At 37.6% G+C, this 20,509-nt stretch overlaps 1 protein-coding gene across 1 annotated transcript; it reads right to left on the bottom strand.

The window, feature by feature from the left end:
• Positions 1-1,583: 1,583 nt before the first annotated feature.
• On the bottom strand, positions 1,584-17,723 carry Nox1 (NADPH oxidase 1; the record flags this gene model as incomplete). Its single annotated transcript, XM_046419199.2, has 13 exons — positions 1,584-2,143; positions 4,338-4,462; positions 4,634-4,780; positions 5,209-5,371; positions 5,585-5,820; positions 6,611-6,703; positions 9,010-9,142; positions 9,227-9,408; positions 9,512-9,660; positions 9,969-10,053; positions 10,444-10,554; positions 15,410-15,505; positions 17,652-17,723. Coding segments are annotated over 13 exons (1,719 nt in total), but the record flags the coding sequence as incomplete, so codon positions are not given.
• Positions 17,724-20,509: the final 2,786 nt, after the last annotated feature.

Below are 20,509 nucleotides of genomic sequence, written 5' to 3'. Positions count from 1 at the left end.
GGTTTCTCTCCATCAGGCCAACCTTGAGAGGTTAAGTGTTGCCTTAATAATTAGTAAAGTTCTACTGGAACTACTTTTGACCCTATTTATATTCTCAGAATCCTATCCTCTGGGTTAGGATTATGGTCAGGTGAATTAAAAGTCTGGCATAGGCTTAAAGAATGTAATAGCATATTGCTTACAGGTCAAGCAAAAGAGTGCAAAGATAATCAACTTCATGAGAGACATTAAAATTGAGGGATTTTCTACTCTGATATATAAACACTTACAATGAAAATTTGCTGGATGTTTCATATTTCAACCTCACAATACAGCCGAGGAGATTTCTGGGTATCCTGCTCATCCCAAATTCAGCTTGAATGTTAGTTGTGCATAGAGTTTATTGTTTTCATTAACTTTTCTGCCTATTTCCATGAATATTTAGTCCTTGATGTGTTGGTTTTGGCAGCTGTCATCTCTTGAAGTGTCATTATATTTAGACATTGAGACCAAAAGTGAAACATTTCTTGTTAAGAACTCAGGTTTCAAATCAAGGTCATTGAAGATGAAATTATTTAGTAAGCAGTTATCAGGAAGCATATCTTCACGTTCCATTGTTCATGTTCCCAAATCCTTATTAATCTTAGACAGCTGAAATTCAGATGAACAAATTGGCAACAGTAGTGGCATTTCAATTTAGCCCTACAGAAACATTCATTGGTATATTTTACTGATGAATAACAATTTAGCTACCAAGACCTATTATGTTCAGACTAGTGACTGAAAAAAACAATCATTAATTCAAGCCATGGAGGTTCCTGGTAGTTAGAAACAACCTTTTGTTCATTCTTGATCAGTTAATGGTAGAAAAATAGGTGCTGTAGTGCTAATTTAGTAGAAACATTCTTATAAATCTATAATGAGTTGAATTGTCTTTGAGCACAATGAAGTGTGTATTTTTCCCCTCTTTGAGAGCCTGGGGCTCCTTTCCTCCTGGTTATTCACTGTGACAACTAACATCCCATAGCCAGTTGTGGTCATTGTACACTAAGTTGGGTAGATAGGAGAAGTAACATTTCGGTAGGAGAAAGAAAGGCATTTTGCTTGTGTCATTAGGTGAATGATTCTTTTGTGAAAAGTAAGTAGGAGCCAAAAAATTTTTATCAAAATTATAAATTCTTTATTTTTACATTAGATGTTAATAAACATCCCTTAATAAAAATGGGGATAAAGAGCTTCTGCTGACTAAGTCATCCATGATGGTGATCAAGTTTTCCCAATTATTTCCTAAATACAACAATACAAAATAATAATATAGCTAAATGAATTTATTATAATTCAACTATTATGTTTCAATGATGATTCACATTTTCAAAATTTTCTTTCCCAAATGGAAAGCCCAGAAAAAGTAACAGACAGATTCATTAAGCAAAAAAGAAAATCCTTCATTTTTGACCAGCAAAAATAAAAGTATAAGTTGTTCACACTGGATAAGATCATATTTAAAGTAACAATGTACCTAGTCGGCATTATATGGGGATGGGGTTCTTGGTAATTTTATGTTCATTGTTATTTATGGTTATTATGTTTTGTCATTAATTCAATAAATTTTTATTTAAAAAGTCACCCTACTTAGAAATCTTCTGTAAGGGCAGGAGGGAGGGGGGATTATGAACTAAAGTCCAGGAGATGGAAACACTTGGAATTAAAGTCACCTGGAGTTAAATAGTGTAACTGACAACCACCAAAGCTCTGCCATCAAGCTTTGCCATGGTCTTGGCTTTCTAGGATTGACAATTTCCCAAGAAAGGATCCATGTGCTTTGCAATTATTGACTTCTCAAGTTCTTAGATTGGTGAAGCTCAAGTATTAACAAAGTTAAATGCATTTCTTTTAATGACAGCGAGTCGAGTCAAGTCAAGGCTTGAGAGGTACAGTATTATCATGAAGTGGCTGAACAAACCTGACCAGATGAAGTAAGTTGTTGAAAATCCAAAAGAGGGACAAAATGCAAACTACTGTGTTTACTCCTATAGTTCAGAAATTTTCTTGATTGAAGTAGAATTGAACCTTCCGAGGATCCAGACTGGAGTATCGGTGACAACATTTGCGCAGGCTCTTTGCCAAAGTCAGAGGACCACATAGAAAAACCCCCACCACAGACCTATACAAATAGAACAAAGTCTGTTGATATAAAAAGGAGAAATGGCCTTCTACTACTCCCATCAACACTGAACAAAAATTCCATCATTGACTCCCACATTCTTCACGGTAAGTGTTTTTAACCTTTTCGATTTGCAAGTCCCTCATGTGCTCTCAATCCAGATCACTCTCAGCACTGAGCCATTTCATTGAGAACACAACACCGAAGAAATATACAACACATCAGTAAGACTGGAGCCAATCTACCTCAGTTCAAATCTCACCTCTGACATTTAACCCACCTTCATAACTTAAGGCAAGTTGCTTAACATCTCTCTCTGTGTTTTAGCTTCCCTTCTGTAAAATGGGAATAAAAATAATACCTACCCCATAGGTTTGTTTTGAGAATTAAATGAAAACATACAATTAAAAAAATGCCTAGCACACAGCAAGTGCATATGTGTTAGCTGACATTAAAGCCGTCCACTGTGAACTTATCCCCACCTCAAAATTTCTCACACTAAAGAGGAGATGTTCTTGCCAAAGCTAACTTTTCCAATTGTGCTCTGGGTCTCACCTGCCTTCTCTCTTTTTAAATCTAATTATGGTGCGATTCACATACCATAAAATTCACCCTTTTGAAGTGTGCATTTAGTGCTTTTTAGTATAGCCACAAAGTTGTGAAACCATCACCAACTAATTCCAAAACATTTTCATTATCCCCAAAGGAAACCCCATCCACATTAGCTAGTCACTCTCCATTTCTTCCCAATCACAATCTCTCTACCCTAATCTACAATCTCTATTTAGATCTGCCTATTCTAAACATTTCCTATAAGTAGAATGATACAATAAGTGGCTTTTTATGTCTTCTTTCATTCAGTATAAGGTTTTCAAGCTTCATCCATGTGGTAGCATGTGTCAATATGTCTTTCATTTTTATAGCTAAATTATATTTCCATTATGTGGATGTACATCTGTTAATGGACACAGGTAGTTTCCACTTTTAGGTTATTATGAATAATGTTGCTATGTATACTCATGCATAGGTTTTTGTGTGTGCATACATTTTCATTTCTCTTGGATATATATACCAAGGAATGGAATTACTGGCTCATATTGAAACTGTTAACACTCTGAGGATTTGCCAAAGAGTTTTTCCCAAGTGCTACAATCTTATTCATTCTCACGGCTTTAACTGTGTTCAACTCAAACAACATGATAATTAGTATAATCTCATTTGCTTGTATGCTGCTGTTTTACAATTTACAGAGCAATTTTCATATATTGTCTCATTTAATCTTCACAACAATCCTGCAAGTGAGTACAGTAGGTATTTATTTATATAACCCCCATATTACAGATAAAGAATCTGAAGATCAGAGGGTTTTCTATCTCCAGGTCCCAGAGCTGGAAAGTATCAAAACCAATATTAGGACCCAGGATCATCCAAATCCAAATAACTAAGGGCTCTTGCCACTCCTTTCACAAGGTCTTTCCCAAGCACTTCGTGTTTTTAAACCATAGGTGTCCATGCACTTGTTTCAAGGAATACATCATTCTACTTTGAATTGATTGTATGCATCTCTTATTCAAATGTGTGCTCCTTGAGAGCAAGAACCATACCCTATTTCTCTTTCAACTTCCAAAGTTCCTGTAATAGTGAATGTTGAGTTTATAGAAAGTAACCAATAATGTTTGTGCAATTGAATTGATCTCACCTGCCAACTTGTTCAGGGAGTTTACCTACCATGACCAACTTCATCTCCTTCCCATTGGAATGGCTGGTTTCATAGCACTAGGTTTTCCTGTATGCTCTAACATGATTCAAAACCCTCCAAAAAGACTGAGATTAGTTGAACTAGATAATACATTCCAAACCCTTGTTTCTGTAGAAACACCACCAAAAAAAAAAAAAACACATTTAAATTGCTCCAGTTTTCTGTTTTATTTGGTGAACTGAGAACTGAGCCTCTTTGTCTCACTGTTTGAATGGAGGCTTTCTGGGGCAGCAGCATCTTCTCATCAATTACAAGATCACGACTCTTATTTTGCTAAAACCCCAGATAAAATTTCCTCAGTTTTAAACAAGAGTCTAGGATAGTTCAAATAGTTTCTACCCCAGAAATCTTTTCCCAAGAGTGTTCAACATGCTGTAGTACCTTTCCTAAATTCTAACTCCACAAACTCAATTAACTAAAGGAAAATATACCTACTTGGGGTGGGTGGTAGCTATTGTAGAAAACTCATTGTCCCACATTGGTCTCCCAAAGGAGGTTTTCTGTTTCAATCCTGTCAGGATGTCAGTAGCCTTGTCAAAGTTTAATGCCGCATGACCAGCCTGAAGTCAGAAATAAGAAGTTAAAAAAAAAAAATCCTCATAACTGCCTTCAGTCACTTTTAAGCTTGAGTGTGAGGGTGAAGGCAGGTAGGAAATAATTATTTCTAATCTATCTTTTGTCTGACATTCATCTACACTTAACATGGGAATTAGTGTATTGTTTGAACTCACAATGTTGCTGTTCCATCCAGTGAGGAAAAGACGGTAGTTTAAAAAACCCACTTTGCCTGATTCTTCCATCTCCTGTTCCAGGGAAGTCAGTAGGTCCTTGAACCAGGCAAAAGCACCTGTTTCCCTGCAGATCCAGTAGAAATAAATCTGGAATCAGCAAAAGAGACCACAGCATTATTAAGTGCCCTTTACAATGTATTTTGTGTGATGGGATTATACACATGCACACACTATGTTTGTTGATTAAGTCTAAGGGTGATCTGACAAATCATGTATACAAAGTGGAAGACCTTAGGCATCATGAATGTCAAAACTCCTGACAATTTCCCTAATGGAAATAGCCCTCCAAGGTCATCTTTCGTTTGGGATTATTTTAAACGCCAGATTGAAAAGAAGACCATTCTTTTCTATTGAAACTGGAAGTAGATGCCTTGGCAGAGAGAAGTGATTGCTCACTCTATTTATAAACTCTCTAAAGAAAGTTTACTCCCTTATCATCTGTGAAGACCTTAGCCTATGAGGGCACTAGAACTGTCAGGCACAGGCTACATAAAAAGTGATATGCTGGAGGGTACCTTTTGTGTTTTGAGTTTGTGGTCTGAATGCTGCAATTTGAACCAGATGGATTTCAAGATGGAAGCAAAGGGGGTGACCCCAATTCCTGCCCCAACCAGCACAGCCACTTCATACTGAAAAACATCCTCACTGGCTGTGCCAAAGGGACCATCCACCTCAATCCTACAAGAAGGGAGAAGACAACATTCAAGTGAAGTTTCACCTCCTCTCCCAACCTCAAACATCCTCCCACAACAACAGCTCCCACAGCTGACTTCTGCCTATTTGTTTCAATCACAATTCATCTTACCAGAGCAGAGCTTCAGTAAGGAATTGTTTCCTCTCTTCTGCCAGTCTATATCCTAGTCTGAGTCTCTGCTGATTTCAGAGACCTACCTGGGAATTAGTGAATTCTGTTGTTCAAACGTCCTTATGAGATTTTCTGTCCAATCCCCTGCTGCTCGGATATGAATGGAGAAGAAATCTTCTTCTGGAGCAGAGGTCAGAGTAAAGGGATGCCACTCCAGGAAAGAGATTGAGGGGCAATTAACAAAGATGTACTGTCCCACTTCCATGCTAAAGCCACGCTTTTTCATCTGCAATTCCAAAACTTTGGATGGGTGCATAACAACCTGTGAAGGAAGCACATAGACCAAAGGAGACAAACTCAAATGGTGACAAAGGCAGGCATTTAAAGTAGATGAGCAAAGCTGGAGGGCTGATGACAATGGTAAACTGAGACCAAGTCTTTTCTAAAGGGGGCAGCAGCAGCTACTTAGCTCCAGAGAATGCTTGCACCATGGAACTGTGACTCAGTGTTACTGGGTTTTCTGATTCCACAAGAGAAGTAAAAAAAAAAAAAAAAAAAATGCCTCTTTTTTTAAAATGTTAAAGCCTCCATCCAGAGTTTTAAATAACAGCAACCAGTTCAATGTTTCTTTTTTCACAATGCTAGGGATCAAACCCAGGGCTGTGCACATGCTAGGGAGGTGCACCTCTGAGCTACACCTCCAGCTCCAAGTTAATTTTTAAACAAACATTTTTAGGCCAAACAATATATATCTGAATGGGAGAGGGAGTGTATCTCAGTGGTAAAATGCTTGCCTAGCATGTTCAAGGTCCTGGCTTCAATCCCCAGGAGTAGATACACACACACACACACACACACACACACACACATCTCCACTGGCTAGATCTTCCCAGGCCACCTGTTTGCATCCTCTGACACAGACCCATCCTGGTGGTTTCTGGCAAATTCCTCTTCCCCTCTTTCCCATAGTTCTGTGCAGCACTAGAAAAACACATATTGCCTCCACGTGTTCTTTTTTATTCCTTTCAGTGTGACATGACCATTTAGTTCTATGCTCAGAATACCACATTTATCACAGCAAGATGAATGTGCATATTTATTTATTTATTTACCTTGGTGATCACAACCTTCTGCTGGGATCGATAAAACCGGAGAAACCTTTCAAAGATATATAGAACAACTGGTGCAAGGGTCCACTTCCAAGACTGCACAGGGAGATTAAAGAATGAGATTCCCTTTTAATCTCTCATTTAGAACTTTCTTTGTGTAGCAGTTCATTGCTTCATTCAGTAAATATTTGTCAAGCTATTGATGTGTATCATTACTAAGCCACTAATTTTACCAAATCCTGAAGACAGAAGTAGAAATGAATATACTGCAATAGTTTTGTTTGCTAATCTCTTACTCATAAAATAGTCCATTCTTTGAAAATTTGCATTTCTGATAGGAAGCAAAAGCAACAGTAATAAAATACATGGTACTATATGTATATATATTTATATTCTTAAATAATATAAAATTTGATTTCGAAAATCTAAAACTATCTTCCAGGACAACTTATCCAATCTGAAAAACCAATAGAAATGGTAAATGTGAAATAGAAGCAAATTATTTAAAACAAAACAAACAAAAAAGGGAAAATATTGGCTGATGTTTTGGGTAACAATATATAAAGCTTGATATTAATTCACTCTTTTGTCAGGTGTTCAAAACATTTAGCATAATCATGATTTTTAAAATTATTTAAATTATAAATTATAAATTTAATTTAATAATTAAATTATAATTATTAGCACATATTACTTGTTTAAAATAATATTTTTCTTTGTGACATTTTGTAATACATATTATATAATTTGTATCCACCTTCCCTATCATCCTGCCTTACTCATGCCCACCCTTCTTCTTTCCCTTCCCTAAAATCCCCCTTCTACTTTCATGTCATCTTTTGGTAGTTTGTTTTTATCTTGTCTACATATATATTTTTTAAAGCAGACTTTCTATCCCCCAAGATCTTCTCAAGATAGCAGATAACTTCAATATGCACAGGATCTACTAAAAATATATTTCCTAGTAATACTAAGTCATGTCCCTTCTTGCACAATTGGTCAAGTATGATATATTGGAGCTATGTAGAATGAGGTTTCTTATGCTGTTGCAGGTCAATAACTTCCTTGGATATCTCTGGGGAAGGAAGTAACAGAGATCTGGCTAGTGTTAGAGTAGACATTATACAATTTAGTGTTATTTGTTATTTGAGAAAAATCCCCAGCTGTATTCAGAATACATGAAAAAAACATACTTAAGGAATGGGTAGTAACAATGTGATAAAAGTATTGGCCTCAGAAATAGAGAAATGTTGGGCTGGGGATGTGGCTCAAGTGGTAGCACGCTCGCCTAGCATGCACAGGGCGCTGGGTTCGATCCTCATCACCACATAAAAATAAAATAAAGATGCTGTATCCACCGAAAACTAAAAAATAAATATTAAAAAATTCTCTCTCTCTCTCTTAAAAAAAAGAAATAGAGAAATGAATATTAACAAGATAGCATTTTAGTCTCTCAAACTTTGAGCAATAATTCCCAGAATTAACTAGGATTCAGGGAAATGGGCGTGCTCCCACATATAGCTAATGGGGGTACAAATTAGCAGCATCTTCCCAGAAAGCAATCTGGCAGTACATCTCAACAGTTTCAGAAGCATTCCTTCTCTTTGACCTAGGAATTTCACTTCTAGGAAATGGAGATAAAGAAATAATTAAGGTATGCACAGAGTACATGGCACACTTATGGCCCCAATATTTACTACCTTCCTTTTTCTTTCCTTCCTTCCTGCCTTCCTTCCTTCCTTCCTTTCTTTCTTTGTTGTGCTAGGGATCAAACTCAGGGCCTTGCACATGTTAGGCAAACACTCTTCCACCAAACTATATCCCCAGTCAAGAACTCAGTTTCTTAGTCATCCACTGTCTAGCAGTTTCCAAGCATAACACCAAAGAAAACCTACTTCAATAATGCTTTTTTTTTTTCACAAGAAAATTTGATTGGGATTTCATAGCTGAGTTTTTGGATGGTACAACTGTCAAAACTCTGTAAAGCCTAGGCTTGAATTTAATCTTTTGGAATCCTAGTCCTTTTGTCCCCAAATGGAGACAAAAGAAGTACCTACCCCAGAGGTTATTGCTATATATAAATAAGATTAATCAATATTATGCTGCAAGGCTGAGACATGGTAAAAAGTATCAATAATGTGGACCAACATTATTACCTTTATAGGGGGTCATACAATATGCAATGACTTTTAGTCCTTCTTTTTCAATATTCCCTATTAATTGGCATTTTACCAGTGATGCTGGAAGTTCCTTGAAGATAGAAATCTTGTAGGTATCCTTTATAGGACCCAGCACATGGCTGAGCTAATAATGATGATAATAACAATAATAAGAGTAATATTAACAATTATAATAGTAACAGCACATGACAAGAGGCTGTCCTTGTCCATAAGGGTTCTTACCTCAGGGGGATGTCCCTCAAATTGTGGCTCCTTGCAGTCAGGGTCATGATCATCCCACTTTTCAAAAGACTGTGCACACTTATGGGGATGATTCTCATTCATGCTCTTCTCTGTTTGACCCCGGACAATTCCACTGAAACAAAGAAAGACAGTTTAAGGTAAAGAATTATGCAAGGTTGAGAGCTGGAACCTGAGAATGAGGGTTTGAAGACCTTACCCCATGCCATGAATCCATAAACAGATGATATAGATGATAAATAGGTGGTGTGTATACCAGAAGAGCTCAAAATAATTCCTCCGAATAAACTCCATAGATGAAGTTACCATGAGAATCAAGGCTATGGTGATGATCACTCCAGAGAGACCAGCAATAGTGGTGAATGTCACATACAAGACTGTCTGTGAACGGAGAAATGTCAGCCTGACATGATGTCCAACAAGGATATTTTGGCCTTCCTGCTCATGACCAGATCCCAGAGGCTTTGCCATTGAGTCAACTCACCATGTCTGGCGACTGTATGGGATTTAGCCAAAAACCCCCCTCTTTGTCATGATGTAGGCTGGAGAGAACAGAGGCAAGGGATATAGTTGTGACATGTTGGCTTCTGCTGTAGCGTTCAAAGTTAAACAGGTGTGCAATGATGTGGATAGCTAAAAAGAAAGAAATGTCTCAGGAACATTATGGCAGGCACAACTCACTAAAATAGGAGAATCCTACATAAAATGCTAGTAGAATTTTGAGTCCATAGAAGGTGACCTGTAATGCAGGGAGATCAAAGATCTTATACCTAATCACTTCCCAAAGGAATAGAATATAAGCTCCAGGGATATAGGCCTAGAACACTGCATGAAAAATAGTCCCAGGTGCTCAATATTTTTTGAATGTTTATATGCATGGGTAAATGAAACTAAACTCTGAATACCCTTGAATTTTCAGTTTCATGGTTTTACTGAGTTACCTGTGAATATGCAGATCATATATGCCACCAGCTTATGGAAGGTGAGGTTGTGATCCAATGACTTTCTCAGTGTGCGACTGCAAAACTACAAATATAAAGTGATCATGGTCAGGTGTCACCATCCTGCCTTATGAAATTCACTAACCTATAGCCAACTTGTCTTAGATATAGCATGCCAATCAATACCCACCCATCCTTACCTACACCCTTAGTCACCAAAAGAGACCACTAACATCAAGGATATCAGGGTCTCTTTCTTTCTTTTTTTTTAAGAGAGAGAGAGAGAGAGAGAGAGAATTTTAATATTTATTTTTTAGTTTTCAGCAGACACAGCATCTTTGTTTGTATGTGGTACTGAGGATCGAACCCAGGCCGCACGCATGCCAGGCGAGCGCACTACTGCTTGAGCCACATCCCCAGCCCCAGGGTCTCTTTCTTTAATGTGAAAGTTGACCTAGTTGTAGCTAGGACTCACGGAGCAGGATCCTCTCAAGAAGGACAGCAAATTGCGACACACAGGAATCAGGATCAGCATGCTGTTAAAATTCAAGCAGAAAGCAGAGGCTCGGGCCACAGCCAACGCTGTCTAGAGTAGAGAAGAAAAGAGTCAGACTGCTGCTTCATGTTACCATCTAACAGGTGAGCAATGACCCAATCCACTTGTCTGAGATCTGCAAATGGACAGAGGTGCAGCTGCTTCCCCTCTCTCTCAGTAACTAGCACCATCAGGCCAGTCTCTATTTGTAAAAGGCAGAAAATGTGCTGAACTTAACACTGAATTGAGAAATTCCCATGAGAGTGGTTTAGAAATATATTTTTTTAAATATTTATTTTGTTAGTTGTAGGTGGAAACAATTATTATTTCATTTTTATGTGGTGCCTCACGCATGCTAAGCGAGCTCTCTACCACAGAGCCACAACCCCAGCCCAGAAATATTTAACTATACGTGAATTAACATGAAAGAGAACAGGATTTAATGATTCCATGTTAGCAAATACATTCCATGGATATAATATTTTGAATAAGTATTTCTGTTTAATACACTTAATTATGATTTTATTATTTTTCATTCATAAGACAGTCTTGAGGATCATATACACTATTTTTCATACTGGGATGGAATCCAGGGGTACTTAATTACTGAGCCTCTTTTATTTTTTTATTTTGGGTCAGGATCTCAGTAAGTTGCTTAGGGCCTCACTAATTTGCTGAGGCTGGCCTCAAACTTGTGATCTTCCCAGCCTCAGCCTCCCAAGTTGCTGGTATTATAGGTGTGCACCACCACTCCTGGCTCATATATAATTTTATATGCATTTTAAATAAAGCCCATATTTAAAGTTATAATTACAGATGGTGACTATTTTATTCTCTTTTCTGTATTTTCTAATGTTGACATTACAAGCATATAATTGATAATAATAATTAAAAATTTAATCACATATTTAAGATATATTTAAATTGATTAAATTGATTAAAGCTTAAGCAAGATTAGCAAACTCCTTGGAGTAAAATTCTTAAACTTAGGTAGAGATTTAAGAATGGATAACTTTCTTTTTGGGGGTGGGGACAGTGCTGGGGATTAAACCCAGGGCCTTGCACATATTAGCAAGCACTCTACTACTGAGCTATAACCTCAATTCTGAGAAGGGAGAACTTCTAAAAGCAGAACTTCAAGCTGAATTCCTAAGGTGTCCAGGTGTCATAAATCAAGAACAACCTGATATAACAGTAGAAGCTTCTGGAAAAGGAGACAAGAAGTCAGTGATCTACAGAAGTTTTTTAGCCCAGCAACAGGCCTAATTAGGTATAGACTAGATAGAATATGCTCAACTTCATGGCAGCTAAGCTTCACTACTCAACTCTGTGCCACTGGTTTCTAAGTCTGTGTCATTTACTTGAGACTGTAGGCTATAGAGTATGACAATCTTGTAGTAGTAGTGGAGATGGTGGCAGCAGCCAGGCATTTCTTGTTGCACAACAGTTGACTGGCCAGCCTTACATGTATGTCTGTCAAAGACTTGCTAAAAATACAAGTATGAGTTAGAGTTAAAAATTTCTCAGTCATTTCCTAATTATATTTAAGGTACAAACGATCTTTCCATACAACCTAAACCCAGAACAATGTGACATCAGTTTGATAAGTGAGGTTGAGATTTGCCTAGGGTCCATAATGGCTTATAATGTAGGCAGTGCAATGAACAAGAGCTGCCCTACTGTTTTCCATTTCTGGCTCTTCCATATGACCTGTGTTTTCTCTCTCTGCTGAGTCACACTCTGTTTTAGGTGGAGACAGCCTGTTCCATTTCAGAGTAAATTTTCTCTGTTCATCTCAGATATCCTGCATTTCCACATTGGTTCCTGCAGCTTGCTTATTTGAGTCACAGAGGTTTCTTAAAGCTAAAATTGGCAAGTAAATTGAAAATGTAGGACTATAATTTCACAGCTCCATATTCTGGGGCAGCTATCTATATGGAATGAATTCTTTTTAGAGAAAATGTTTTTTTCCCTCCATTGCAGCACATTGAAATATCCCAATGTATATTCATTTCTCTATATCAACTCTCACTGATGTTATAACTGAAATTCCGCTATCATTAATGCCTCATTGACTATGTATTTAGACTCCTTCCTCTGCTACTTATTTTCTCTGGTTCTTAGTGAATTAAATTGCCTTCTGTGTTATCCCAAGGTGAGCATGAATTTAAGAAATGCCCTATGGAATCAATAAATCAATTATGACACATTAATGCGATGAACTGTTACCCTCTTCAAAGGCTGAGAACTACCTGCAGTAGTATAGCGGCAGTAAATGTTTTAACAACCAGCTTTTTTGGAGGGTGGCGGGGACATTCCCAATTTCCAGCATTTGCCTATTGTGATGATGTAACTACTCCCACTAGAGCAGAATTCAAGACACCAGCTTGATATCACCGAACATCACTGCATGCAGAGTTGGGAAGAGATTCACACAACTCAATATTGCAAGTTAGTTTGAGCTGGTTCCAGGTCTCACATGGAAAGATATCTGAGATACATTAAGCATGGGAAGCATTTTGAGTTAAGATCTACAATATGGTCCCTTTTTTGATTTAAAAAATAGCCTATCTTTGTTTATCAAAACTCATAGCATGGTCAAGTGCAGTGGTACACAACTGTAATCCCAGTGGCTCGGGAGGCTGAGGCAGGAGGATCGTGAGTTCAAAGCCAGCCTCAGCAAAAGCGAGGAGCTAAGCAACTCAGTGAGATCCTGTCTCTAAATAAAATACAAAATAGGGCTAGGGATGTGGCTCCGTAGTCAAGTGCCCCTGTGTTCAATCCCCGGTACCAAAAAAAAAAAAAAAAAAAAAAAAAAACTCATAACATGGCCAGGGGTGGTGGCACATGCCTGAAATCCCAGCAGCTTGGGAGGCTGAGGCAGGAGGATTGCAAAGTCAAAGCCAGCCTCAGCAATTTAGTGAGGTCCTAAACAACTTAGAGAGACCCTGTCTCTTAAAAAATGAAAAAAAAAATTATAGCACAACAAAAAAGCGAATTTCATTCTTTGGAAATTAAAAGCAAAAGTACCTACCTTAAAAACAAAAACAAAACCTATGTGATGCATTTGTGAGTGTATGTCAGCATATCTATACACACACCAAACTATTAATGGTGGTTATCTCTGGGGAGAGGGATTAGAGGGGAATTTTCACATTTTATTTATACTTCTGTGTGGCTTGGTCTCATTGAAAGTAGTATTATTTATAATTAATTTATTTTTAAAAAAAGGCTTTCAAAATAAAATGTCCACAGGATATCAGTATGATTCATTTTTATGCTGCTGATTTTTTGTCATGAAGTAATCAAGTTCTTAATAACTAGTCACATTTATTGCATCATACTCTTAATAAAAAGCTATTTTTAAAACAAATTAACACTTCCTTTCGAATTTTAGTTTCTAAACAGGGATGAGGGATGAACATTTAAAATTAAAAACAGCAGGGTGAAATAAGCCATGAACAGAACATTCAAATCCGTTGTGATCTCAAATGGATCCTTTGATTATGGAGAGAAAAGGATTTTTTAAAAGGACAAGCTGTCTTTAAATATGTACATTGAGTGGGCCTTTGTGTAAAGCTATTGAAAAAAAAGCACTTTTGGGATGAAAGTGATTCAACCAAATCCCTAAACTGTTACTGCATAATAGAGATGGCAATCAAATTTGTTGTTCTAAACTGGTAGGGTCCAGGTGCATTAGCTTGGGAAAAAAAACAGCCTCACCTCCATATTTCCTCCACACTAAGTGCCAACCCACCTCCTCCCTCTTCCATATTTAATATGCTACTTTCCCAGTCTGCTCCATTTGGTACCTTAACCTGATCCACCTTTCTGCAAGCCTAGGGTTCTGCACCACCCATCTCCCAGGCCCCATATCCCTTCTGTTTGATAGCAAGGTGACATTAATCCACAGGAGTGGTTTTCAAATGTCTTTCTTTCTTCCTTTTTCTTTCTTTTCTTTCTTTCTCTCTTTCTTTCATTCATTCTTCCTCTCTCTCTCTCTCTCTCTCTCTCTCTCTCTCTCTCTCTCTCCTTCTCTACCTTCTTCCTTTGTTTCCAAATTCTTTCTTAAAATAATAATCAGGCATCTGTAAGACAGGTAAAGGCTGCTCTGACTGAAGTAAAGGCAAGAGTCAGGAACACTGCCCAGTTAGACTTCCTCTCACACCTTATAGGAGCACCTGAGTTTCTGGAACCAGTTTGAAAACCACTGCCTAATAGTTTTCTCTATTGCATGTTTTCTTTATACATCCTATGGAGTGTGCCCTAGACAGGGTTTTCAGATTTACTAATAAAAATTAGAGGCCAAGTGTGGTGACATATGCCTATAATCCCAGCAGCTCGGGAGGCTGAGGCAGGAGGATTGTGAGTTCATAAGCAAGCCCCAGCAACTTAGTGAGGCCCTAAGCACCTCAGCAATACTCTGTTTCTAAATAAAATATTAAAAAGAGCTGGAGATGTGACTCAGGGATTAATTGCCCCTGGTTCAATACCTGGCACCAATTAATTAATTAATTAATTATAGGCTATCCAGCTAAATTTGAATTTAAGAAATAAAAATAAATATTTTTGTATACCTATACTCCATGTGATATTTGGAACATACTTATATAAAAAATGATTCCTTGTTTTTCTGAAATTCATATTTAGGTGGGCATCCTATATTTTTTCTGGCAATCCTAGCCCTAGAAGAAATCAGAGCATTGGGTCACAAAGGAGCCAGAATCATATACCATGTATATTTACATCCATATCTACATATTTCAGGTGTGGTGGCACATGTCTGTAATCCCAGCTACTTAGGCTGAGGCAGAAGGATTTCAAGTTCAAGGCCAGCCTGGGCAAGTTAGTGAAACCCCCATCTAAAACAAATAATGATTTATCACATCACAACTGTGATACTCACCCCAAGAATTTCTCTTGTGTAGTAGTATTTGTCATCCTTCTCATATTTCAGGAAGGTATGTACAAACAGGAAAACATTCAGTCCCAACCAAGCAACCTACAGGAAGAAAAAAGAAGCAAGGAAAACAGTGGGATTTGGAAAGAAGTAGATAAGGTATAGGAAGTAGTGTCCCCATTTTGATTTCTTTGTGTTTATCTGTTTTTGTTTTAAATGTGTAAAATCCTGCAAGTATCTAATCTATTTTCAGAGTAAGGTAACACTTTGAGACATGCATTAGACACTAATGATCAGGGTCAGCAATCTAAGGTCCATGAACTAAATCTGGTTTGTTACTTGTTTTGCACAACCTGCAAGCTCAAATTTTTGTTTTCATTTTTTACTTTTTTTTTTAAATTTTTTGCATTGCTGAGGATTGAATCCAGGTCCATGTGCATGCCAGGCAAATACTCTACCATTGACTGTTTTGACAGTTCTAAACAGTTAAAAATAGAAAAAGAAGAAGAATATTTCATGACATGAAAATTTTATGAAATTCAAATTTTAGTGACCATAAATAAAGTGGTATTGGCACTAAGCCACACCTATTCAATTCTGTAATGTTTATGGCTGTTTTTGTGATAGGATGGCAAAGTTGAATAGCTGGGACAGAAGCCATGTGGCTCACAAAGCCTAAAATATATACTATCTAGATTTTTACTGAAACATTTGCCAATTCTTGGACTAGAGCTTTCAAACTATTGCACCTAAAAAATGGCAATAAGTGAATAAGTGAATTTCTGAAGAAACAAAGAATAAATTTAGCATCTATAACAATACGCATCTGAAAAGGGCTAATCCATTCCCAGATGGCCCTGCCTCTTTAATTACACCCTGACATACATTTTCCTGTTTTTAGATTGTGAGTCTTTTTTAAAATTAACCTATTGTTACTTCTACTCATTTTAGCCCTTAATACTGCTTTTGCCTGTCCAAAGCTCTGACTTCATTGGCTAAGAGGGCAATTTGGAACCCACTGCTCATTGCCTTAGACACCAACCAATTGAGCTGTAGCCCAGGTTTGGAAGTGCTGGTCTGTAATTCAACAGGTCTCTACGGTACTGGGATGCCTCTAGAATATATTCTTGGCATCAGGATGGATAAGAACCATCTCAGCCTACAGATAAAAGGCCTTTAGCCTAGGGCATAGTTATTTCAGATTCACTGGATCTGGACCACTTGCAGACCTCTAGCAGAAAAGCATAGTGATTCCAAGTGTGATATTGGAATCATACTCCAATTTCTAACACCACCACTTACTAGCTCTATGATTTAAGCTCTGCGATTTAAGTTCTCTGAACATCAATTTCTTCACCCATAAAAATGAGGATAAGCCAGGCACAGTGTCACATGCCTGTGTAATCCCAGCAGCTGGGGATACTGAGACAGGAAGATCTCAAGTTCAAAGCCAGCCTCAGCAACAGCAAGGAGCTAAGCAACTCAGTGAGACCCTGTCTCTAAATAAAATACAAAATAGGACTGGGGATGTGGCTCAGTGGTTGAGTGCCCCTGAGTTCAATCCCTGGTACAAAAAAATGAGGAAAACAGGGCTGGGCATGGTGGAGCACAGCAGTAAGCCCAACAGCTGGGGAGGCTGAAGCAGGAAGATTGCAAGTTCAAAGCCAGCCTCAGCAATTTAGTGAGATTCTGTCTCAAAATAAAAAATAAAAATTGCTGGGGATGTAGCTCAGTGGTAAAGCATACCTGGGCTCAATCCCCAGTATCAAAAAAAAAAAGATTTCACCTCATTTACCTTTTTTAGTGTAGTTACTAGAAAAATTAGCAATTACATGAGTGGGTCGCAATATAGTTTTAGTGGGAACTGCTGGGTCAAGATGATCTCTAAGATCACTTCCCTCTCAAACATTTAATTATTTTATGAAATATTGATGACAGTAATATGAAAAGGAGAGAAACCAAATGCTCCATGGCAACAGACAGAAGTGAGATGGTAGAGAAAAATAAATCAGAGAATGAAAACAAATTGAAATTCCAAGTATGGCAACATGAACAATTGCCTATATGTTTTTTGTCTCTGTTCTCTCATCTGGCCTAGAGTTCAAGTTTCTAAATGATAACTGTCTTGATGAGCCAAATAATTGCCATAGACTCTTTCACTTTTGAATAATTTTACAAATATTAACAAACTAGATGTCTCCTGTTTTAACTAACATTCTGAACTAATAGGAAGTGAAACATCACTTACCAGAAACAAAACTGCCAACCAGTGGTTAACCACCCAGTTCCCCATTGTCAAGAAGTGGTTTGGAGTCTCTCTAGGTGCAGAGCAGATTCAGAAATCTGGATTCTGAAGAGGTTCTTCAGGGTTGGGACCTCTGTCCAGTTCTGAGTCTCTTGAGCCTTTAAGATATGAATAGTGCACACCTACCCAGAAATGACTAAATGTATTCTGCCTTCCTCCTTTGGAAGGAACTATGTTATCAGCTTAGGTAGACCAGCCCTACATAGGAGAACCACAGGGGTTTTCCCTGTTAGGGATTTTACACCTTCAGGAAATAGCAGTCTTCTTGGGTGAAAATATTCTTGCTCATCATCTTATCAACATGACCTAATGTGAAGCATTACCTTCCTTGATAAGAGATTTGCTATGGTTTCTCATGAGAAAAAATAATTAGGCTGGGATTATACTCAGATTACCTCAGGAGAAGCAGGGAAGGAAGTGTGTGTTTCAAAGAAGCTGCTTTGAGTTGAGCTTTTGGTAGAATTCTCCTATTTGCCAGCTGTCAGTTGGGCCTCAGCTTGGCTAGCTCAGAAATTTCAGTATACCAGTTTCTATGGAGGATGATCCATGATTGATGGATATGATAATTGCTCTGAGGAAAACTTGACTGGCTGAAAGGACAAACCGAATAAGAGAAAAAATAACAGTATAAATGTACACCTTGGTTCAAAACAGGGACAAGGCATTCAAAACAAGGGAGATATTTGTCTTCTAGTGTGATAGATTAGCTAGAGTTGTGTTTTCAGCTCTGGGCATATATTTTTTTCTTTTTTTTTAAATGGTGAAATACACATGGTGGGCTGGGGATGTGGCTCAAGCGGTAGCGCACTCGCCTGGCATGTGTGTGGCCCGGGTTCGATCCTCAGCACCACATACAAACAAAGATGTTGTGTCTACTGAAAACTAAAAAAAAATAAATATTAAAATTCTCTCTCTCTCTAAGAAAAAGAAAGAAATACACAGGAAGTGTATATAAAGCATATATATGTACTTTAAATAATAATTTTAAGGAATGAACTTAGAAAACTTGGAATGGAACCACCATTTGACCCAGCTATCCCATTCCTTGGTCCATACCCAAAGGACTTAAAAATCATCATACTATAGTAACACAGCCCCATCAGTGTTTATAGCAGCTCAATTCACAATAGCTAAACTGTGGAACCAACCTAGATGTCTTTCAATAGATGAATGGATAAAGAAACTGTGGTATATATACACAATGGAATATTACTCAGCATGAAAAGAGAATAAAATTATGACATTTGCAGGTAAATGGATGGAGTTGGAGAATATGCTAAACAAAGTAAGTCAATCCCAAAACACCAAAGGCTGAATGTTCTCTCTGATAAGTGGATGCTGATCCATAATGGGGGGGGGGCATGGGAAAAATTGAGGAACTTTGGTAAAGGGGAGGGAGGGGGGGAGGAGTATGGGGTCAGGAAAGATGGTGGAATGATTTGGTCATTATTATCCAAAGTACATGTGTGAAGACACGAATTGGTATGAATATACTTTTATTACCCTAGGTACATGTATGATTGCACATATGGTGTGATGCTACGTTGTGTACAACCAGAGAAATGAAAAGTTTCGCTGCAATTGTATACAATGAATCAAAATGCATTCTGCTGTCATATATACTTAATTATAATTAATTAATTAATTTTTAAAAATAATTTTAAGGAATGAATATTTATGTTCTCACCACCAGGTTTTCCAGTGTTTTAAAGAGCCCAGTGTGAGCTCGGTGTAATGGTGCACACCTGTTATCCCAGCTACTAGGAAGGCTGAGGCAGGAGGAGCCAGCCTCCAGTAACTTAGCAATGCCCTAAGCAACTTGGAGAGACCCTGTCTCAGAAAAATAAAGAGGGCTTGGGATTTGCTCAGTGGTTAAGCGTTCAATCCTTTGTGAAAGAAAAAATGGGAGAGAGAGAGAGAGAGAAAGATCAATGTGTCCCTCTTCTTTGCCTCTCCCTCCCCCATCAGAAGCAACCTAAACTTTGAGTTAATAATTCCCTTTCTTTTATTTATAGTTTTACTAGCTATAAACGCATCTTTAAACAATACTGTTTAATTTTTCCTGTTTTGAACTTTTTGTAAGTGGAATTCCACTTACAAAAATGTTTGTATGTTTGTGATTTGTTTCTTTCAACATTCTTTTTTTTGAGATTCATACATGTTGGCACATGTAGTTGCAGTTCATTTACATTGCTATTTAAAATGTCACTGCATGAATATACCTTAATTTATTTATTCATTCTACTACTGAAAGGTATGACGATGGAATAATGTTGATTGAATGACACATTTGTGATATAGTTTGTGTAAGGTATATACCTAGGGGTGGAATTCTCGGGTCCTGAGATTTGCACATGTGCAACTTTATCATATAATGCCAAAGTCTGTTCCAAAGTGTTCACAAAAATGAACACTCCGATGAGTTTTGGATGAGAGTTGCACTTCCTGCACATGCTTACCAACACATGGTATTTTCTATATTGTATTAGTTTTATTTACTTTTTACTTTTTTTGTTTTTGTTGTATATGTACACAATACCTTTATTTTATTTATTTATTTTTCTCTGGTGCTGAGGACAGAACCCAGTGCCTCACACATGCTAAGCAAGTGCTCTACCACCAAGCTACAAGCCCAGCCCAAGATCTTATTAGTTTTATAGCAGGCCTAAATACTATTTTATTATTATTTTAAATTGCATTTCCCTGATTACGAATGGGTATCTTTCATTTCAACTACTGGCCATTTGAATTTTTTTCTTTTAATAAATGCCTTTCTAGTTTATGACCTTTATTTCTATTGG

The sequence above is a fragment of the Marmota monax genome, unplaced genomic scaffold (assembly GCF_021218885.2).
Source record: "Marmota monax isolate L192 unplaced genomic scaffold, Marmota_monax_Labrador192_F-V1.1 WCK01_AAM20220418_F8-fsc00206, whole genome shotgun sequence".
NCBI lineage: Eukaryota > Metazoa > Chordata > Mammalia > Rodentia > Sciuridae > Marmota > Marmota monax.
The sequence above is the reverse complement of the archived record's forward strand: the minus strand, read 5'-3'. Positions and strand labels throughout refer to the sequence as shown.